This window comes from Abrus precatorius, unplaced genomic scaffold, assembly GCF_003935025.1.
Source record: "Abrus precatorius isolate BTA unplaced genomic scaffold, Abrus_2018 Scaffold11, whole genome shotgun sequence".
Lineage (NCBI taxonomy): Eukaryota > Viridiplantae > Streptophyta > Magnoliopsida > Fabales > Fabaceae > Abrus > Abrus precatorius.
In genome coordinates, this window is record NW_020874303.1 from 22,757,829 (window position 1) to 22,778,409 (window position 20,581).

Consider the following 20,581-nt stretch of genomic DNA (forward strand, 5'->3'; position numbering starts at 1 on the left):
AATGTTCATAAATTAGCAAAAGCACAAAAACACATATTTTGTTTTTAAAAAAATGCACGAAATAATATAGTAAGCTACCTCCAATTGTATTTAGATTTACAAATTATTTATGCATAAAAATTAATAGTATTCTATAATATTTCTTAAGAAAACAGTCAAATTTTTAATTTTTTGTGCAAAGTTAAATAATTTTAAAAATATTCATTTAACTCTAAAAAAACCATTGTTGTTTTCAAAAACCAATGCTCTTGCAAGAAAACAATAAAATTGGCTCACATCAACATATAGCATTACTTTTTGGTTAAAAATTTTTCTGCCCAATAGAATTACTCATTGTGTGTTTTTTATCCTCTTTATATTTTCACTTTCTCAAACTTACCTAATCTCTTAAATTTCAACTTTTCGTATTTTTCAGTACCCTCTTAATAAGCTGTACACCGATTTTTATTCATCAAGCGCAATAATTATAAAATCAACAAATCTCCTCTTTCTTTTATAATTATTATTAGTAATTTTCTTGGACACTACGTGGACATCATTAAATTAATAAATAAAAATATAATGTATACTTTTTTTTAAAATAAATATTATAACTATTCATAATAAAATGTTTATTATATCAAATAAAGTTAAAAGGAAATCATAAAAATTAAAATATTAAATTGAAAATAAATAATGTAGATAAAATAACTTAAATGATAAAAAAATTAATCTTTAAAAATCTCTGACTTAAAAATATTTCTAAAAAAACTTTTATTTAAAAATAATTTTATTTTGTTTTAGAATTATTATTATTAATTATATTTTAATATCATATATTTTCATCATTAAAAAGCTTAAGCATATTAGTTTATATAAATTTAAGTTCTTTAAAAGTTAATTTTTTAACCTATTTAAATTACTTTATTATAAAATAAAATTTAAATCAAACTAATTTTTTTAAAAAAGAAATTAAATATTAAAAATTACCTATATTAAATAAATACATAAATTCAAAATTTTAAATTCAAATGTCAAACTTGATTCAAATTTTATAAAACATAATTCAATTGGGCTACTCCGGACAACCTTCATCATTTCCGAAAATACAAAAAATTTAAAATCAGCTAAGCCCATTTCCAAAAGCGGGTACGGGTTCTCGTTTCCCATTCCAAGGTTGTCTTTTTACCCTTTTATAATTACCAAGCTACAAAACCAAAAAGTGGGAATCGTGTTCCCAGATAAAAATCTTGTTTTGGTTCAAAATTTGCAACAGTAACCTTCGCCATTTTAATCCCTAGCTCTGCTTGTTCTTAGGTATTTCTCTTATTCATTTTCAGGGCTCTGTTTGGCCAAGGGTGTTTGATGGGATTTGCTTCTGTTGATCTTGATTTTAAACTTGTAAAGTTTTAAACTTTATTAGATAACCATGCATTTCGGTATTAGGTATTGGGGTGGGTTTTATTTTTTGAAGGGAAGACAATTTTCTCAGATGGGTTCAATTCGTTGTCTGAGTTAATTTGATGCATGTTTGTACATATTCCAAGATATATATCACGCATGTGTTGGAAATGATAACTTCCTCAGTTGTCCAAATTTTCAGGCAGTTACTTCCAGCGGGTGGTGAATGTATTTGTGAACTATGATTGGTAGATGGATTTGAGGTGTATTTTGTGATGTCATCTGAAAGATGGATCTTGAAGGCAAAAAATTTGGGAGGGGTATGAACTTGACATATACCTATTGATCGATTGCTTTGCTATTTTTATTGTTATTGCAAATGTGCCAGATAATTCTTTGTTCTCAGAAATGGACTTTTCCTCTTGTTCTTGTGATTACTTTGTTAGAATAGTTGAACAGGAACACCGAAAACATATGGTTTAACGTGGAGAATACACAATATAGAATGCAAGCTAGACATATTTTACAATTCCCATTAATTCAATGGATTGTAAACAAGTTATTAGTAGGTAGCAGAGCTTTCTGTACCCAGAAATGTTTATTGCGGAACTTCGAGATTTCTTGGTTCACTGTTTATTAGAGCCTCACGTTCAGAGAATTTCGTGAGGTTTAAAGTCAGTGATAAAGCAAATAGAGCTTAATGGACCTTATGATCATGAGATGATCATTTATAAAATTCTGTTGAGGGTTTGCTCTAACATTTAAAAGTGTGAATTCCCTACCTGTCGTTTCACATTCGGTAGGTCACTGATGACTTGATAAATTAGTGTTTGGGCTCTATCATGTATGTTAATTTAATATTTATACTGAGTGGCTTATTTGATAAACTAGTGCCTGTATCTCCTTTTATGAATGTGAAAAGCTTTTCCTCTCTCAATGCCTTTGAGAGTATTGGACCTCTGGGGATGCTCAGTTTGATTTCTTTGATCAGATATACTTTCTAAATTGTCACATGTTATATTCCCTGTTATTAGGTGCTGTTGATTAATTTGTCAGAAATTTGATTTAGATTGCCTTCAGCTTTTTCTTTCTTTCTCTTGTGACAACTTGTAGTCATGCTTGGAATTCATATTTCTTGCTGAATATTTTGTTTAGTAAGGTTATTTCTTGGAATCAGGCAATAGAGAACTTGGGGGTACTCGTGATCTCATAAATCAATACAGGCTTTGGCCATACTATGAATTCTTCTGCAAGAAGTCACTTCCGTTGTCAATTTCTGAGACTCATTATCTTCACAATGTTGTGGGTGACACAAAAATCAGGAAGGGAGAAGGAATGGAACTGGATCAGCTCTGTAAGAACACCTATATGAGTGAGAAAAAAGCTTGCTTATGTCCTTTTGACTTGGATGTACTAAGTGAAGCTTTCCATATGAGGGAAATGGATCCAATCCACCTTTCCTCTGTAAGATTTTTATTTATTTTTTGTTTGGCTGCATATGTTAAGGACAACAATGAAAAGAAATGAAGACTGGTAAACAATCACTTAAAAAAAATGATATATAGGCTCAGGGTTAATTTCACTATAGGGTAGAATTAGATATACAAGTATCATTTATGCTAAAGTAAAAAAAAAAACTCAAGGAACCACAGTTTCGTGGTCCAAGCCAGAGGCTGAATTACTCATAAGCTTTCTCCCCTGCCTCACTCTCCCCCTTCTGTCTCCTTATAACCCAATTTCCCTTTTCCAAACCCCATCATGGGCCTCTAGCATCTTGCCCATAACTAACTTTCTTTCAAATCCTTTGCCGTGTATCCCCCTTTTGTCTCCTAGAAATAGAATATACTTTAACTCCTTTCTGATGCAGTTAACTTGTTGACCCAATATACTTGTTCCTTCGAATTAAAGAAAACTGAGTAATTAAGCTATATTAAAAAGATGTGTCATGCTGATTTATTATACACAGGCCCAGAAGGTGCTACTAACTGCAGTGCCCAAGTCTGAGAAACAATCTAGAGATCATGAGAGGAAGAATAGAAAGGTCAAAGATATTGATAGAAAGGGTAAAAAGTATAGTAAGCACAGACTAAATCGAGTAAATGATGGAAGTTGTGTAGAAAATAACAGAATTAGACCCCCTGATTCTCATCCATTGCAGTTGAAGAACCAACGAAACAAGGTTTGCTCTTAGTTCTTCTTTCTAGTGTTATGCAATTTGTGTCGAACAATAAATTAAATAACTTCATTATTTACATTTTGTTGCCCCTGTAAAACACCATATACTAGAGTAGTTAGGGAATTTTATAATTTTATGGACCTTGTTTGTTTTCATGCCATAACCAGTATATTGCGTGGTTTCCATTTGAATGAGGAATTGAAAATAGTTAGTAACATTAACCATATTAAATTAAAACATGATTTTGATTTAACTAAAATATTAATATATTATTGAGTTTCCCATTTTAAATTGTGAAATGCCCTTGGAGAAAGTGTATGAATGAGATATCACCTAGCAAGGTAAGGTTTCTTAAATTTCAGCAGATGTCTTGGCAGCCAAAAAAATGCTATTTAAATGATGATAATTTAACATTAGAAGATCCATGAGTTATTTGTACGATTCTGTTCTGCACTCTCATGTCTTGAAATAATAAATGCTATTCACATGCAACTTAAATTGCACTAACACTCATTTTTTATTTTTTATTTTTTTTCCAGAAAAGGAGAGCAGGGACAAGCAATGATCCATCTGTTAGCAAGCGAATAAATACTAGACAATGAGAGGAGGAATTAAATGTTCATTTTTTTAACCTCAAAATATGTGATCAATTTAGACTTTCTCAGTAAACTCTGTTTTGTCACATTGAAAATTTTGTTGTTCTATTCTACCCTTAAATCTTAATCTCTTGATTACCATTACTCCAAAATTTTAGCACTACATATGTAGAGGTCTAATTACATCATACTATTAGTCTGTTCTATAACCCTTAAAATTTGGGTTTGAAAATATTCCTAATAGAAACTTTGATTTACATCTTGTCTTTATGGGGAGACCAAACTCATCTTATATGTTTGCATTCCAAGTGCAAGACCATCATTACATAAGTCGGTAGTATGTGAAGGTACATCATCAGGGTCTCTTTTGGGCTTAACCCATCTTCCGTGATCATTACAAACCAATCCTTTGTTGGCCAATTGGTACCAACAACGTGGGATTCTAAGCTCATCAACTAGCATATCACATGACTTGTTAACTAGTGCAACATCCCTCCTAGCTTCTGGCCTAAAGGGTGTCTTAGAGCTCAAGTGCCCATCTATAAGATGAAGGTACGTCTCCAAGCTATGAAACCCGGGCAAGTTCATTCCACCTTTAAGATAAGGAGATGAATGAACATCAAGCTTTAACTCAGCACCAACGTGAGTGTAAACCCATTCCAACCCCGTGAGTTCATCAAACACTTTAAAGCTCTCATTGAACAAAAGCCCTGGCATTTTTGGCACCCAATCTTGTTTTGCCACAACACGCAAAGTTTTCACCCCCATTTGATGTAACTCATCTTTGAAGGCAATGTTTCCAACTCTTGGTGCCCCAAAAGAAATGACACTTATTGGAAGGTTTGGAATTGTATGTGCTGCTTCATAAGCATTGAGCAATGCTAAAGCACCTCCTAGGCTATGTCCCGTGATTGTAAGACTAACTTCCTCACCTTTTTCCTCATAAAACTTCACCAGTTTTGTCACTTCCTTCATGACTTGATCCGAAGCACTTGATTTGTTGTACCTTGTGTTCTCACTCTTAGAACTATAAATGCTAAGAAACCCATGTTCAACTTTGGCATCACCGTGGCCAATTGGATCCAACTTCCTTTGAAAATCCTCGTACCACTCACATGGTGCCACGGTGCCACGCCACGCCACCACGATGTCCCTCCTTCCAATCCTACGTGTCTCTTCATTGTCACTAACGGCTACAAAGGCCATCCAATTCGAATCTTTGCTCCACGTGTCAGCAACATGTGACCTCTCGAGCCAACGTGGTAGTTCTATGTGTGACATGGCATATATGTACCTAGTCACGGTGTAACCATTTCTACTAAGGCCTAATTTTTCAAATATTTTGTTACGGTTGTAACGACAACTCCCACAATATTCAGAGAAAGAATCATAGTCAAATGCATCGTAGGTTGCTTGTGCAAATTCTCCGTACTTGACAATTTCTCTACGCAACCACGGGTGAAGAGGGTCTAGCATGTCTTCCCAATCGAAACACCCTTGAATTTCACGCCAATTTTTTGAGATGTTTTCTCTTGGAGACATGGGTGGAGTTGAGTGGTTCTTTTCGTGATCACTTAGCAAGTTCAAGGTGAAGTTTTCTTTATTGGTACGTGAAGGGGGGTCAATGTGAAGATGAAGCACGTGTGAGAGGGATTCAGCCAAACGTGTGACTCTATTGGGGGTGTTGGTTTTTGGGTGATCAAGAACCACATGCTGTTGGGTTTGAACCATGTCGAACCGGTTCATGCCTGATTTGTTATGGGCCAGAAGGTGGTTGTGGGTCACTAAGGAAAGTGTCATGAGGTAGATGTGATGATGAAGGTGCTCCAAATTCAAATTCCCAAGTAGATGAACAAGAATAAGAGCTTGGATATTTGGAGACAATGGAGAAAGAAGAGTTTTGGTGGTTTAGAAGTGAAGATTGGGAGCACTATACAATGCTTATTTATATATAGAAGAGGTTAGGTAGTGAAAGAACATTTAACGCGGGCTTGTGGACAAAACCAAATTATAAGGCTGACTTGTTAAATTAATGGAGTATATATCTTTGGGTTTTACTTTTTTATTTGTTTCTTTTTCTAAGTTAGTTGCTTAGTCGTACTCTGATTAAACAATCGCATTGATTGTTACAAATTTTTTTATAATTTTATTCTATTTTATTTTTGGTAAATTATTCAAATTACAAAAATAATTTTTCATAATCATGATTTATAATTTTTTAATAAAAATTTAATTTGAAGTTAAATGATTTTATGTTTAGAAATTTTTATGTTAGGAGTACGTTTATATATAATAAAACTCCATGTAAAATTCTCTTTCAATATAAAAGTTTTTATTTTTCTGCATTTAGCTAAACACACTTTTGCTCGACGTTAAAACACAAAAAACTAAAAATATTATATTATGTAACAGAATTGATGTTTTTAATAAATATATATTTTTAAAATATTTTTATAAATTCAAAAATTAAAATAAGCATAAACAAAATTAAAATAATAAATTTTTGAAAAATAAAAATACTAATTTGAGTTTTTAATAAACTATTTAATATAACATCAAAATAAATTATTTTCGACTTATTACATTAACTTATATTGCTAAATTTATTGTATAAGGCATTATAAATAAGAATTTTATTAAATAAAAACTTAAGTAAGCAGTTTATAAAAACGCATCCTGTAGAAATATTTATTTTACCGTTTTTATCTAAATGAGTAACTAATAAATATTTTTTTCTTAAAAAAAGGTGACAATGCATGATGATAGTAATTTATTTACTTTTCCAATATGATATTTTACGCTTTTTCAAATTTTTATATTACCTTTACAATCATGTGTTGAATGGAAAATTTTAGAATTTCTAAAAATCTGACATTAAAAATGAGGGATAATTAAAATATGAATTAACTATGAAAAAATTACAAATAATAATTATTAAAAGCTAAATATAATAAAAGATACTTTAAATTCTCTCTAATGATAAATCATTTAAAATTCATTGTATTTAACATTAAAAAAATCTTTAACTAAAATTCTAAAGTATTTTAAAAATGATTTTTCTTATTACTCAAATACATGCAATCTAATAATTTAAAATTTCTATATCTAAATTCAACTTTTTGTTTAAACAAAAGATTTTTCATTGACTTTCATTTTCTTTATATATATATATATATATATATATATACACACACACAAAGGGATGAACGTAAGAATATTATAAATATTAAAGGATGTGAGAGCAACACTTTTCATTACAAGGAACTTTCGATATGTTGAGCAATCAGCATTTTTTTCATATTGTATTGCTAAGTATATGATCTGATCTGACTTTCAACACGTTAAATAAACAATTCTGAATCGAATTCGATCACATGCTCTTCCAGAGTCAAATAATTTAGCATTAATAAAATAAAACTAGCGTATATAGGGTTGAAAGTGAGTGAGTGGTGCTAACTGCTAAAGACACAGGGACAATTTTTATTTTCTCTTTTAATTTATTCAAAATACTTATGTATAAAAAAATGAGAATAAATAATAAAAATATAAATTATATAACATAGTGTCAATTATTTAATATTTAAATAATAAAATTGGAATACCAATGCTTATATAATTAATTTAATATTAAAAGTAAGATCTATTTGTCCTTTACTGTAACGTGAACCATAACTTATCTAAATATTGTATACACTTTTCATTAGAAACACTGAGAACATAATCACAAATTGTTCTCTTTTCCACCACTAAAATAGTGGGGGTCAGGTCACATCGCTTGCCTCCATTTGTGATAAACTAAAAAGCAAAAGGGATGAAAAAAGAATACAAATGTTAATCAAAATAACGATATTTTGACGAAAATCAATTGTGTTAATGTCATTATCTGTATAACGAAGCTCGCAAAAGCGACTAATGTGAAATTGAAAGCAAGATAAAAACTTAACTGATAAAAAAAACCTACTTTGAAATTCAAATAATCAGTAAGTAGTTAAATGTATAATTCTTTATTTTATATACAAAAAGTTCTTATACATTTTTACACCCATTATATATATATATATAGTAACATCAGCAATCCTCTACGTCATTCTACTATATTGTACCTTCTGACTGAACTTGTTCAAAAGTTTTTAGTTCAACTTGTTCACTATTTTAAACCTCTTTCACACTACAACAAACACATTTAGACTTGACAAAATCGGCATTATAATTTCCAATTGTCTCAAGGTTAAAAAAATATAGCATTACTTTAGTCCTTCACTTAGGAAGGCTCATAAGTTAATCTATTATCATGAAACCATAAAATAATATTATGTGTTAAACTTAATAAAATAATATCTTTAATGATTATTTAATTTGGGTAAATTCACATTAGACCATTAATTTGGTTGGGGTGTATTTATCTTTTAAATATATCCTTTTTTAAAATATAAAAATTCAAATTTCAAAATATAAAAAAATGTATGAGGTTCATTAGTACGGTATACAAACACTAGTACTTCTCGACTGCAACAAAAATGCGACTTTAAGGTCAAATTAATTTGCAGCCACCTGGCATGCGTAAAAGTCAAGTCATTGAAGAACTAAGGTGTCCAAGTCGAGATCCAATACCCAGCTTTGATCAGTCTTCGTACTCAAGCTATGTTCACATTTGATTTAGCATCAAAATAATGATGTTTGCATGTTAGGTAAAGGTTGTATTTGAATTAAAAAAATTAATTTTGTTTTTGTTAAAATATCTATCTCGATTAAAATTATAATTAGATTTAGAATACCCTTTACAAAGCTTTTGTATAATTGTTTTTTATGAACTAACTTTTAAGATTAATTTAAGTCTGATTTTATCAACATACTATCAGAATTTATCTAATTTTTTTGAGTTGCCCACAGATATTTAGCTTTGATGTGAGATAGTGTGTTAAAATTGAATACTTTTTATAAATGTTTTAGCTTTATTAACTTACTAACATTTTTTAAAAATATAAAATTAATAAGTGTAAAATAATTTAAATGAGAGTAAATTATTAAAAAGTTATAAAAAATAAATATATCTCTCGATATGTTATTTGAATTTTTTTATTTAATATAAAATTTATTTAATTAAATTTTTAAAGGATCATAGAAAGCCTCTCATTTCTCCACCTTCTAGGAAACTCTAAAGTATGTCCAAAGTCTTCCATAATAGAGACTAGTCTGTGAGTATGAACTTTCACATCCTTTGTCAATGTCAAAGTTATCTTCTTTTTTTTGTTTTATCTTTTTTGTGTTTTGGTCAAAGATAGTCAAAGTTATCTAAAGCGATGCCACGCACGGGTAAAAGGAGATAGTAAATGGAGGGCAGAATGTAAGAACCACTCGTTATTAGGAATGTTAATGGATAAGGTATTGAAGACATCCTAGTATCTGTATTTTAAAAAAATATATGTATTAGTTTTATACTCTCGGATAGTAATATTAATCCTTATCTTTTGAATATTTGTATATCTATACCCATGCTTATTATCTATGTAAAATATTTATGAAAAAAAATATACTTATATAATTTTATAGTAATATAATAATATAAAAATTTATTACGTAATTACTGAATAAAGTACAAATATAAATAAAAAATAAATATTTAAAAATTATAAGTGTTAAATATATTTTAATATAATAATTTTCTAAACTAAAATTTTTAGAAACTATAAGTAAAGTTAAACATATAAGTTATTTGTCAACAATAACTCTATATTATGTGAAATTCGATTAAATGACAATAATACTGAATTAGGCGATGACAAGATAGATTTATACAATAGGTGGCCTCTCATATGAATCACTTAATAATTTATAATTGTTGTAATAGGTTTAAGTAAAGCAGACATTGAGAATAAGAATAATGTTAGGACAGACAAACTCAAGTACTAAGTAGATACATAACACATTTTTTTTAACTTTTAAATATGAAATTGTAAGAAAAATAATAGATTTAATTAAAATAATATAATATAATATAATTATATATACATTAATACTAGTATTTTTAACTTATGTACTACATGAAAATATTTTGTTAAAAATACAAAATTTTTAAAATTATTTTAATAAATTAAATATTTATAATGTATATAAATTTTTGAAAAAAGAATTTAAATAAAAGATAAACAGTCATAATAAAATTTTTTAATAAAAAAATATACATGCATATCGAAAAAATTATTTAACAGATAAATTATAATAAAAATATATAATATTTTTTATATTTTATATTTTTTCAAAAACTTATTTAAATATAAATAAATGGTAAAATAATATTATTTAGATTTTAATAGATTATAATTGTGTTTACAACACACATGTTGTATAAAAAAATATTATTTTAAATTAAAATATAAAAAATAAAATTTAAATATTATCAATAAATAATAAACTCACGATAATAGTATATGATTGTAAAATTTATAAAATATTTAGAATACATTTATTATTTATCATTCAGTTTATGATTTAAATATCAATATGATTTTATAAAAAAATATTTGTATGTGAAATATTTTGTATGTATGTCATATATAAATAATTTTTTTAAAAATATTAATCTCATATCAACTATATAATAATTAAATTATATTAGATAATTACTGAATATATTTTTATATTAATTTTATATAATTTCGCGTAAGTAGTATAATAATACAAAAATTTAATATATAGTTGTAGAATAAAGTTTAAGCATAGATTAAAAATTCAAATAAGTAGCATTATATATATATATATGCTGATATGTTATTATAAGTGTTTTAACTTTTTTAACTAAAAAATTTATAAATGATAAATATAAAAATATATATATCTTTCTTGATATGTTATTTAAATTTTTTATTTGATATAAAAATTATTTAATTGAATTTTAAAAATATTTTTTGATATTCCAAGTAGAATTACTAATACAAACACAAGGTAAAATGAATAAAGAAATTTTTTTGGAAGGATCACAGAAAACATCTCATTTCTCCACCTTCTACGAAACTCTAAAGTATGCCCAAAGTCTTCCACAATAGAGACGAGTGTGTGAGTATGAACTTTCACATCCTTTGTCAAAGTCAACCTGCACGGGTAAAAGGGGATAGTAAATGGAGGGCAGTGTATGAAGCACTCTTTATAAAGCATTTCATTCCAATATGTTTATAGAACAACAGAACAAATTAATAAGTTAAGGCAACCACGTTCTCATCATTTGCTACCTTTCTTGATATATATGAGTTTTTCATCAAACAAAGCAAGTAATGAAAAATATCGAGTAGCTGGATTTTCTCCCTCGTTTTCTTGTTAGCATATTCATAAGGTTATAATTTACCTAAAATAGTTTGAAGTCAGTTGATAACTTAAACTTGATTTTTAATTTAGAGTCAGATATTTTGCATGGTTTTAATTTTAATGGTTCGGAAAAAAATTAGTTTCGGTCCAATTAATACAATTTGGTCAAATTCTATTCCAATCTATTTTTAAGTTAAACAAGTTAGTTTGAAGTATTTTATAGTTAAGAATTAAATTATGTTTTCAATATTTTCTTTAATTAATTTACACATTTCACTTTTAATCATTTTTTATTGAATTTATATCATTATATTAATACTGTAATCATATCCATGTTTTATTAACTTGTCAAATAAATACATAAATGAGAGACTACCTAAGTTAATTGAAATATAGGAAATGGATTTGAGTTCGAATCTTGAGGTTACCACTCCCGTGAGTATATGCTCGAATAATAAGATAGATATTATAACACTACCAAATCTAACTGAGTCTCATTTCTACTAGCACACGATATTCCCAGAGAAAACTTCTCTAACCCAAATATTTGACGAAGTCACAGTGAATGTTTTAAAATAGCATTTGTATGGACTCACGTACAGGACACAACACAGCGTGCGTCCATCATGTTCCGCATTAAACGATCAATGACTTCAATACAATTGCCATTGATTTTAATTCGAATAACCTTGAGTTCTTGACTCTGATTTGTGAAAAGGACGATGCTGTCTAACGTCACATGAGAAGCTAATAGAGTTAAACACTGCCTAGTTTCTTACCCCAACAAAGTTCCAAACTATTGAGAATCATCTAAGATGGAAACAACAACTGAAGAAGGAATCGAGATAGAGAAGCAACAAAAAATGGTAATTGCATCTTCTCAAGCCAATGAGTAGCTCTTCAACATGCCCCGTCACAACAAAATCTTTAGCTTGAAACATGAAAAATTACATGTCCACTTGAACCTTATAAGAAAATAATTGTGATTTAATTGAAATGGTAGTGCTTAAGATTAATTCATGCAACAATTGCCAATAAACAATCACAAGTACCTAGCACTCAACCAAACAGATCCATGAACAATAACTCCATAAGAGTAATTTCCTTAGGAGTAAGCCCTTTCCCACTGATAATCACAAGGCTATTGAAAGGGGTTATTAATATCATGGATTAAAACGCATAATAAAACTTAATCATTCACTAACATTGCACAAGTAAATAATCCAATTGTAAAGGCAGACAAACCATTCCAAAATTAAAACTTTGCCTTGTCCTCTTCCTTCATCTTCTTCTGCCACCTTCTCTTTTTGTAATCCAGCAACATCTCAGGCATCTTCTCCATCAACCTTGCCGTGTTCTCCCGTTTCTCAGCGGCAATCCTATCACATTTGTGTCCCTTCCTCCTGGTCTTCATCTCCTTCCTTTCAGGATCATATGCCCAATCTTCCCCAGCAAGAAGCACTTCCTTGCGAAGCCTAGCTCGACGCCGAGCACTGATGCTGAGTGGCTTCCATGCGCCAAGCTCCCAGTATCCCCACACACCCTTGGCAAGTTCATCCTTATATTTCACCAATTTCTCACGCCAAGGATATTGATATTCTGCCACTGCCTTTGCCACAGAACTAACACCTTTTCCCGCCATAACACAACAACCTCTTTCTCTCTACACATGAGAACAATTACTCATCAATCAGGCAAATTCACAAACACCTCTCGGGCATTCTTTTTTTTTTCAAATGAAGCACTGTTACATGCTTCATTTTTTTTTTTCACATTTAGCCACAGTATCGTTATAAAAAGGTACCATCCAAATAAAGAGAAAACTGAATTTAATTATAAAAAAATAATAATAATCATGCTCCCATACAAAGCAAATAGAACCTAATAGGTTTTAACAAATCAAGACGAAGAATATCGCTATGGATTGTGCGAAAAACAGAACAATTCGCATCGTATATAGTTTAAGAGTGACAAAAATGGAAGTGTGTAAACTGAATACTAGAAATGCATAAAACAGGATTCACACTTACGCTTAGCGGAATTATGAAGCTCTCTTGAGTGATTCACCAGAAAAATGAAATCAATAATAAATAAGGAAGAACCAGAAATAACAGTATCCATGCCTCTCTGTGAACCCTACCGCATTACCATTCAGCCATGTCCAATTTTTAGGCCCAAAACAAATTAAATGGGCTGGACACGGTCAACATAAAAATGGGAATGATGGGTTCTTGGGCCTCAGGATATTTAAATTCTTTAAAGTAACACGCAAATGTAATAGAATGGAATACTTTATTTGAAGGTATGAATGTGTTAACCAAAAACTAAAAAAAAGTTATGAAGGGGTTTATTATCATAAGTTCTTTTTTAACTTATTTTTGTAAATTTCACAGTCATTTTTATGAATCAATTTTTCATTCAATAAAAAATTTAGAAGTAAATATTTAACTAGGATTTTTTTAAAATTCTTTCTTGAATTATTACCGTGACTTCAATTGATTAAAAATATAAAAATTATTATTCTGACAACACTAAAATTAAAACATTTTAATCTTTAGTAACTACAGAAATAACTAAAATGAAAGACAAATATCATAACAATCTCCTCTTTAAAACACACCCTTTTCTCCCTTGTTATTAAATCAAATGAACTTACACGTTAACCCTCACTCGTTATAAAAATATTAAAAAATAATGTCAAGTAATATATTAATAGCATTTTCCTCTATTAAAAATGGTGATTACGGGTCGTAATGGAACTTGGGCGACTAAAAATTTGACTTGCACGGAAAATCACAACTACTTTAATTAAACATGTTTTGATAATTTCTTGTTAATTTAACACTCAATATTTTTGGTTGCTGTAAATGACATATTTTTTTAGTGTCTCATTTTTTATTTATGGAAAATTTTTTATGACGTGAGAGATTTTGGGTACTATAGATAGGCTACTCTTTCTACTGCTATTAATTGTGATAATTTCATGTTTGACTAGCAAAACCATGCGCAGATACCAATCACTTTTGCTCAACATTGAAATTCCTCTTTCTCTGGACGCCAATGAAGGAAGTAGTAGGCCAAATGAGCACTTTGTTGATATTCCAGCATCCAAAGATAGCAGCTACACTGAGCCTTACTGTGCCTAGCTTCATTGCATCTTCTCGTAAGACACCAGAAGGACTTGATACAAAAATCATAGTAGACACATGAAAATGACAAACATGGTTAAAGTAGCTACAGTTGTAATTAGAAAACAAGATATAAAAGCACTTCCTAGTATTAATTCTTAGGTTTTTCACATTTTAATTTGTACACACACTTTATATCTGTTTTCTTTTCTTCTCTCACCACATTGTATTATATTACATTTTCCCAGCTCTTACTCTTTTCTCTTTGTCTCTTTCCAGTTGTGTACAACCATGGATATGGAATATTTCAAAAGTGAATTATATCTGCCTGAATTAGCTAAAAAAACTATATTAGTCTGAAATTTAAAGAAACTTTTTATAATGAATTGGTATGTAGTTTTTAAGTTTTAAAACTAAATAGAAGAAAATATGATTTTGATTAATTATTATCCATTGTTTCAAAATTTATTTTAAGAGTATTTTTTGATGTTAAGATTTTATTGATGTATAATTATTATCATGCTTAATATATTATTATATTAATTTATTAGTATTATGGTTTTAAAATTATATTAATCTATGAAGGCTAACTAACAATTAAACTAATGAACAAAGAAGTCACATTTTTTATTGGTTTAATTAAAAGTATTATATTAATATATTCCAGTGAAATCTGATTACAGCCCAGGTTGGTCGTCTCTGTGCACAGACCTTAATTTATTCTGTATGGCCTACACTATCTAGTTGATTCCTCAGCTAGATCTTAAAGTGCTTTTTACATTAAAATACCATGGTTTATAGCATTATTAAATTCAAATAATCGGTACTCAGTGGAAGAAAAAACCCCAATATAGGGTGCTTGTAAGACTTTTCAAATACAATTTTAAAAAGAGGAACTTTTCAAACAAATTTTATTCTTATTTTACGAAGTAATATTAAATTTATAAATTATATTAGGATATTATACATCACTTGTGATATTATTGATCATCTATTTTAGACATTAAGCAATTATATAAAAGTAAAATGTTTTATTGAAATATGTTATTAATATCTTTTAACATAATTTCTGTACTGTTGATTAATTTCTTGGTCTGTCCGAGAATACCAATATCCTCTTAAAACAACAATCAAAGAGGAAAAATGTTGACCATCCCATCTGAGGAATATATTTTCCTTTTTCATGTAACACAGAATATTTTATATGCAACCCAAAGCAGAAACATCTCAGTTTAGGCACCTCAAAAATTTCCGCACCACATCTGAGACTGTCTTGAGGGAACACGTTTGACATCTCATGCACCATGGGTGACTTTGCTCCATGGTCACATGGATACTAACTGTAGACCAATGCAATGCTGCCACGTGTATATTCATCTAAAAGAGACAAAAAGAGAAATACAGAGATTATTAGAGCTTAACAAAATATAATTATTAATGTAAATGATATGGATTAGAGATTTGACATGCATGAAAGACAAGATGTTTAGTCTAGGGGTTGTAGGTCCATTTTCACTAATCAATATATTATAGAAATGATTAGAAAGTCTAGTGATTAGCAAACATGTATTATAAATTGAAACACAAGTCTTAATGGGATTTTTTGTTATGATCTGTTGGAATCCCCTATGTCACCCAAAACATGGCCAAGAAAAAATCTATAGGGTTGCTGGCATGCTTTCTTGTTGTGCCCCCTCGCTGCCAATATACCTTTGAAAAATGGCAAACAAAGATGGCGTGAAACACAAACATTTGGTCAACATGTTTCATTCTGTGTTCGTCTCTCTCTAGCAATGCTGTGCTCTAATTCTATGGGACTGGTTTGGTTATATTTTGAAAAAAGACACTTAAGGATAAACCCTTTTGATCTTTAGTAATAATTGTGATTAGTGACCCTTTCGACTTTTCTTTGTCATTAATTAGTCATATTCATGTTACACTCCGTCATGATTAAGAAATGGGCTCCACGCTAATATTTTGTTAGGGTTGCCTCCTCAACTTTCTGCTGTACATTGTTATGGCTTGTAAATTAACAGTGAACATTAATAATATTCAGCTGACGCCGCTAATCTAATCTTATTGTAAATTAGAACTATGCTCCTATTCAACCAGGCTCATAATATCTTTACATCATTTCAATAACACCATTTGAATTTTAAGTAATAAAATAATAAGAAAAGCATGCTTTGTACGTATCCCTTTACTTTCCTTGTCCCCGAAGTAGGGATAGATTTTAGAAAGTGTGTAAAAAAACTATGCATACAAATGATCCCATCCAAATATTAATATATTAACGATCCCCCCTTTACTTTCTTAGTAAACGCCACTAATTTGTCCAAAATATTATTTTGTAAAGACTTTTTTGGCTTTTAATTGTCTTCTGACTGTTTATTTTAATATATTAACGAATGATTTATATATACCCTTGTTTTAAGATTTCATTGCATTTGACAAAAAAAAAATTACATTTCTATAATAAATGTATGAATGATTTCATAGAAAGAAAACATTTATTTTAAAATAAAATTAGATAAAAGTTTTTTATTTACATCTAAAACGTATAATCAAATCATTTGTCTTACTACAAAATAGTGAGATTTAAAGCATAATAAAATCTATTGTACCTCTAATGATTGAGAGTGTTTCATATTCTTTTACACGTAAAATAATTATTACAGTTAGTTTTATTGAAATTAAAATTTTTATATAAAATTATTCTTATACATATTGAGATAATGAAGGTAAATAAAGTAGTGTCACATTAAAAAAATAATAAAATAATATATAAGTAATAATTAATCAAATGTAATATGTAAATTTGTTTATATAACTTGTTATAACTTATTAATAAATTTTTTCTCAATATTCTAAGCCTCTTGTCTTATCTAACATTGACACAGTTTAACTTCAAAGCAACAATCATAGAATCTTTAATAACTAAACTAAGCCTTCCCTTAAAAAACAAATAAAATGGCCAGAGTGAGACCCATTATTTGAAAGGGGTGAAGGAAACTAGCCTTTGTTTCCCTTTTTTATGGCTCTCGCTTTTTGTCTCTGGACAAAGAACACACGAGGAGTGGAGAAACTAGTTTTATGTGAAGTAAAATGTGTGATTAGACTAATTTCTAAAAAATAACAAACCCAAAACACTAGCTATTAATATAAAAAAAAATGTTAAAAGATAACAGAAGAAATCATTTTTCTTGATAATATAAATACTAAAGATAATACGCACGATTTTACAGTAGCCTGGTTTGATAACTATGCTAACTACCTGACAAGATATCAGAAGAGGAAAGAAACTGAGTTGTCAAATTTGAGTCACAAATTCTATAGGATCCTCAAAATTATTGCACAGAGAAAAGGTCCCTCAATTATAACATATCCTTTTTCTTCAAATACAATAATCAGTATCTTCAAAACATTATTGGCACCAGGGTTATTATCATGGGTTTGACGTTTTTTAGGATAATTTCTTTACATGCATATGCCAGCTACCTCTATTTGCATTATTTTTTCCAAAATCTTACGTTCATTAGATTGGTGCATCCGTATTTCTAGCTATTTAATTGAACTTGTACGCTAAAATCCATGAACCTACCTATATATAAGAGATGTGACTTCTTCAGTCCAAGAGCAAAGATCCTCGGAGATATAAATTATTGTAAGGGACTAACGCTTTTGGACTTACTTGGATGTGCAGTTTAGCTTGGAAATATTAAACATTCATTCATTACAATTTCTTTTGATGTTGTAATTCAAAAAAGGAAAAGTTAAATTTTAAATGGGCCAAATTTTGGTGTAATTTTCTAAATATTTAATATTTTATAAAATATTAAAATAAAAATATAGTTTTGATTAAAAAAATGTCTATCAAACTGTAATTGAATTTTGTCCTAAAATCTTTTACGTAAAACATTGCACAAAGTTTCATGGGAATAAGGTATTTAAAATCTTGTTTTCATCTTAAAATGATAGGCATGTATGTTAGCCAATTTACCCTACATTGCTCCGTACTCTGTTTCAAAGGATTCCTCATGCACCGACATGCATATATTTTCTTTTATACTTTATTTTTTATTTTTTTAACTAATGCATTTTATTGAGATAATGTCAAATATTAAATTTTGATTCACCCACGTTAATGACTAAAAGTAAAGTACGAAAAAAGTAGAGATTATATTCTACAAAAATTATAAAAAATAAATCTAAAGTATACAAATTTTATAAGAATTAAATATTTAGCTAAGCCTATTTCTTAAAAGATTTTTTTACTTGTTAACCTTTGTATATTTTTTACTTTAAAATAATTAAAAATATTAAATATATTTTTTAATCCTGAACTATACAAAATAACTTGTTTGATAACTATTTAAATAAACATTTTAGTTAAATAAGTTTGAGTTTAAATATAAATGCATTTATAAACTTATTTTTTGTCAAAAATTAAAAACTTGTACTCATTCCATTGACATTGCACAACAAAAGTGTTGGATTCAAACGAGCCTAACTTGATTTTTGACGGTTGATTCGTGTCCAACCACTAAAGTAGTAATTGCATATTGAAACCAAAGTTGAATTGGTGGCCAATCGATTCAGTTAGAATGGTCCGTTCGGTGAAATTAATTCGACCCAAACAAACAATTCCTAAAATGTTAGGCATGATGACCTGTATACAAATAAACCTAATTTCATTCACCAATATATTAATTTTCTTATTTATTTTATAAGTATAAAATATAAAAAATACTCAAAGATATTTCTTTCAAATAATTTTAAAAATATTTTCGTTTGGCAAATATGTGGTAATCACTTGACGATAACTTACTTTGAAACTTGTATTTAAACATAGATAATTGGATAAATTTCAATTAAAAAGGTAAACAAAAAAGTGACAAAAAATATTCAATTAATTTAATATATATAAACATGTACTAAAATTAAGTGATATTGATTTAAAATGATTTAAATTTAATTTTAATTATATATTTATCTGTAATTAATTATTGGAAAAGAGTTATGGAGAAGGGTATCTCGGAGGAAGGCCAATAGGGTGGGGTGAACGTGAGTGAGTGGTCTGACGCCGGAGTCCCACTCCGTAAGTAAGACTATGGAATCTATCAATCTTATAAACAGAGTCAGAGTCAGTCACTGAGTCACAGAGAGATTTTTCAATTCAAAGGACCCACAAATCTTTGATATATATTACGAATTAGCTGCTCCATTTTTTTATACCTTTCACCTTTTCAACTCTTCTTTCTCCTTCTTTTCACACAACCAACAAAATATTTATCTGTTAACACACGTTCCAATCGATGACTTAAATAGGAAAAATAAGAACATGCAGTGAATCAAACATCTGTTTAAAGCATGATTGCTTTACCGTTATTAGAACCAAGTTCAAATAAAAACAACACTGGTTACGAGATGCGTCGAGTGAAAGAAAATAAACTAGCTAGTGATCTCTCATAATCAAATCTAAGCTTATTATCACACACAAATGTTTAGTTAAGAACTCGTATGGAGTATTTTAATCATCAGCTTTGAAAGAATTAAGAGAGGGATGCATTAGTTTTTTGGGTTTAATAATACAAAATTATAAACCGAAAATACAATATAGCACGTGATTTATGTTATAATTTTAAATGGTAGTTCGAATTTTTTTGACTTTTAATTAATTTTTTATTTTAAGGATTTTGACAGTTTTTTTTTGTCTTGATTGTGTATATTGATTTTTTTCAATGACATTACAAAAATATTTTTCTATCTTCACAACAAAATAATATCGATTAATCAAAGGGAATTTCTAAAAATTATTCACACTTTCTTTTTCACTAAAAGAATGTCTTTAAATTTTAGATGTAACATATTTTTAAGAAAAATTAAACAGACTACTCACAATAAATAATAAGAAAATTTAAAAAATAAAATTAAATAAATATGAAAAAATTAACCACGTCAACATTAATTGAAAAATATTTTAAATATATGTAATTTATTTG

At 28.7% G+C, this 20,581-nt stretch overlaps 3 protein-coding genes across 7 annotated transcripts; 1 reads left to right on the plus strand and 2 right to left on the minus strand.

Annotated features, from left to right (window-relative positions):
* Positions 1 to 1,135: 1,135 nt before the first annotated feature.
* Positions 1,136 to 4,226, plus strand: LOC113855468 (probable mediator of RNA polymerase II transcription subunit 19b). Of its 4 annotated transcripts, XM_027487113.1 has the most exons (6): positions 1,136 to 1,296; positions 1,583 to 1,700; positions 2,558 to 2,844; positions 3,347 to 3,559; positions 3,922 to 3,991; positions 4,096 to 4,110. In XM_027487113.1, exons 2-5 carry the CDS (start codon positions 1,670 to 1,672, stop codon positions 3,982 to 3,984), a joined length of 594 nt encoding a protein of 197 aa, XP_027342914.1. In that variant the 5' UTR covers positions 1,136 to 1,296; positions 1,583 to 1,669; the 3' UTR covers positions 3,985 to 3,991; positions 4,096 to 4,110. The 4 variants fall into 4 exon arrangements, with proteins under 4 accessions (XP_027342914.1, XP_027342915.1, XP_027342913.1 ...); XM_027487114.1 differs by lacking the exon at positions 3,922 to 3,991 and having other exon boundaries at positions 1,136 to 1,380; positions 4,096 to 4,226; XM_027487112.1 differs by lacking the exon at positions 3,922 to 3,991 and having other exon boundaries at positions 1,567 to 1,700; positions 4,096 to 4,226.
* LOC113855847 (phospholipase A1-Igamma3, chloroplastic) lies at positions 4,100 to 5,898 on the minus strand. The gene has a single exon (XM_027487476.1). It carries the CDS (start codon positions 5,896 to 5,898, stop codon positions 4,420 to 4,422), a length of 1,479 nt encoding a protein of 492 aa, XP_027343277.1. The 3' UTR covers positions 4,100 to 4,419.
* Positions 5,899 to 12,457: 6,559 nt separating this feature from the next.
* Positions 12,458 to 13,561, minus strand: LOC113856197. Of its 2 annotated transcripts, none has more exons than XM_027487919.1 (2): positions 13,476 to 13,513; positions 12,458 to 13,114 (listed from the first exon to the last, which is right to left on the minus strand). In XM_027487919.1, the coding sequence occupies exon 2, from the start codon at positions 13,091 to 13,093 to the stop codon at positions 12,707 to 12,709; it is 387 nt and encodes a 128-aa protein (XP_027343720.1). In that variant the 5' UTR covers positions 13,094 to 13,114; positions 13,476 to 13,513; the 3' UTR covers positions 12,458 to 12,706. The 2 variants fall into 2 exon arrangements, with proteins under 2 accessions (XP_027343720.1, XP_027343719.1); XM_027487918.1 differs by having other exon boundaries at positions 12,459 to 13,114; positions 13,482 to 13,561.
* Between the last annotated feature and the right edge of the window lie 7,020 nt (positions 13,562 to 20,581).

Bases quoted from the DNA above. Each gene is read 5' to 3' on its own strand.
- LOC113856197 (XM_027487919.1), bottom strand. From the start codon at position 13,093: ATGGCGGGAAAAGGTGTTAGTTCTGTGGCAAAGGCAGTGGCAGAATAT.
- LOC113855847 (XM_027487476.1), bottom strand. From the start codon at position 5,898: ATGAACCGGTTCGACATGGTTCAAACCCAACAGCATGTGGTTCTTGAT.
- LOC113855468 (XM_027487114.1), top strand. From the start codon at position 1,670: ATGGATCTTGAAGGCAAAAAATTTGGGAGGG. The intron at 1,701-2,557 runs GTATGAACTTGA...TCTTGGAATCAG, and splicing joins AGGCAAAAAATTTGGGAGGG to GCAATAGAGAACTTGGGGGT. The intron at 3,560-4,095 runs GTTTGCTCTTAG...TTTTTTTTCCAG, and splicing joins TGAAGAACCAACGAAACAAG to AAAAGGAGAGCAGGGACAAG.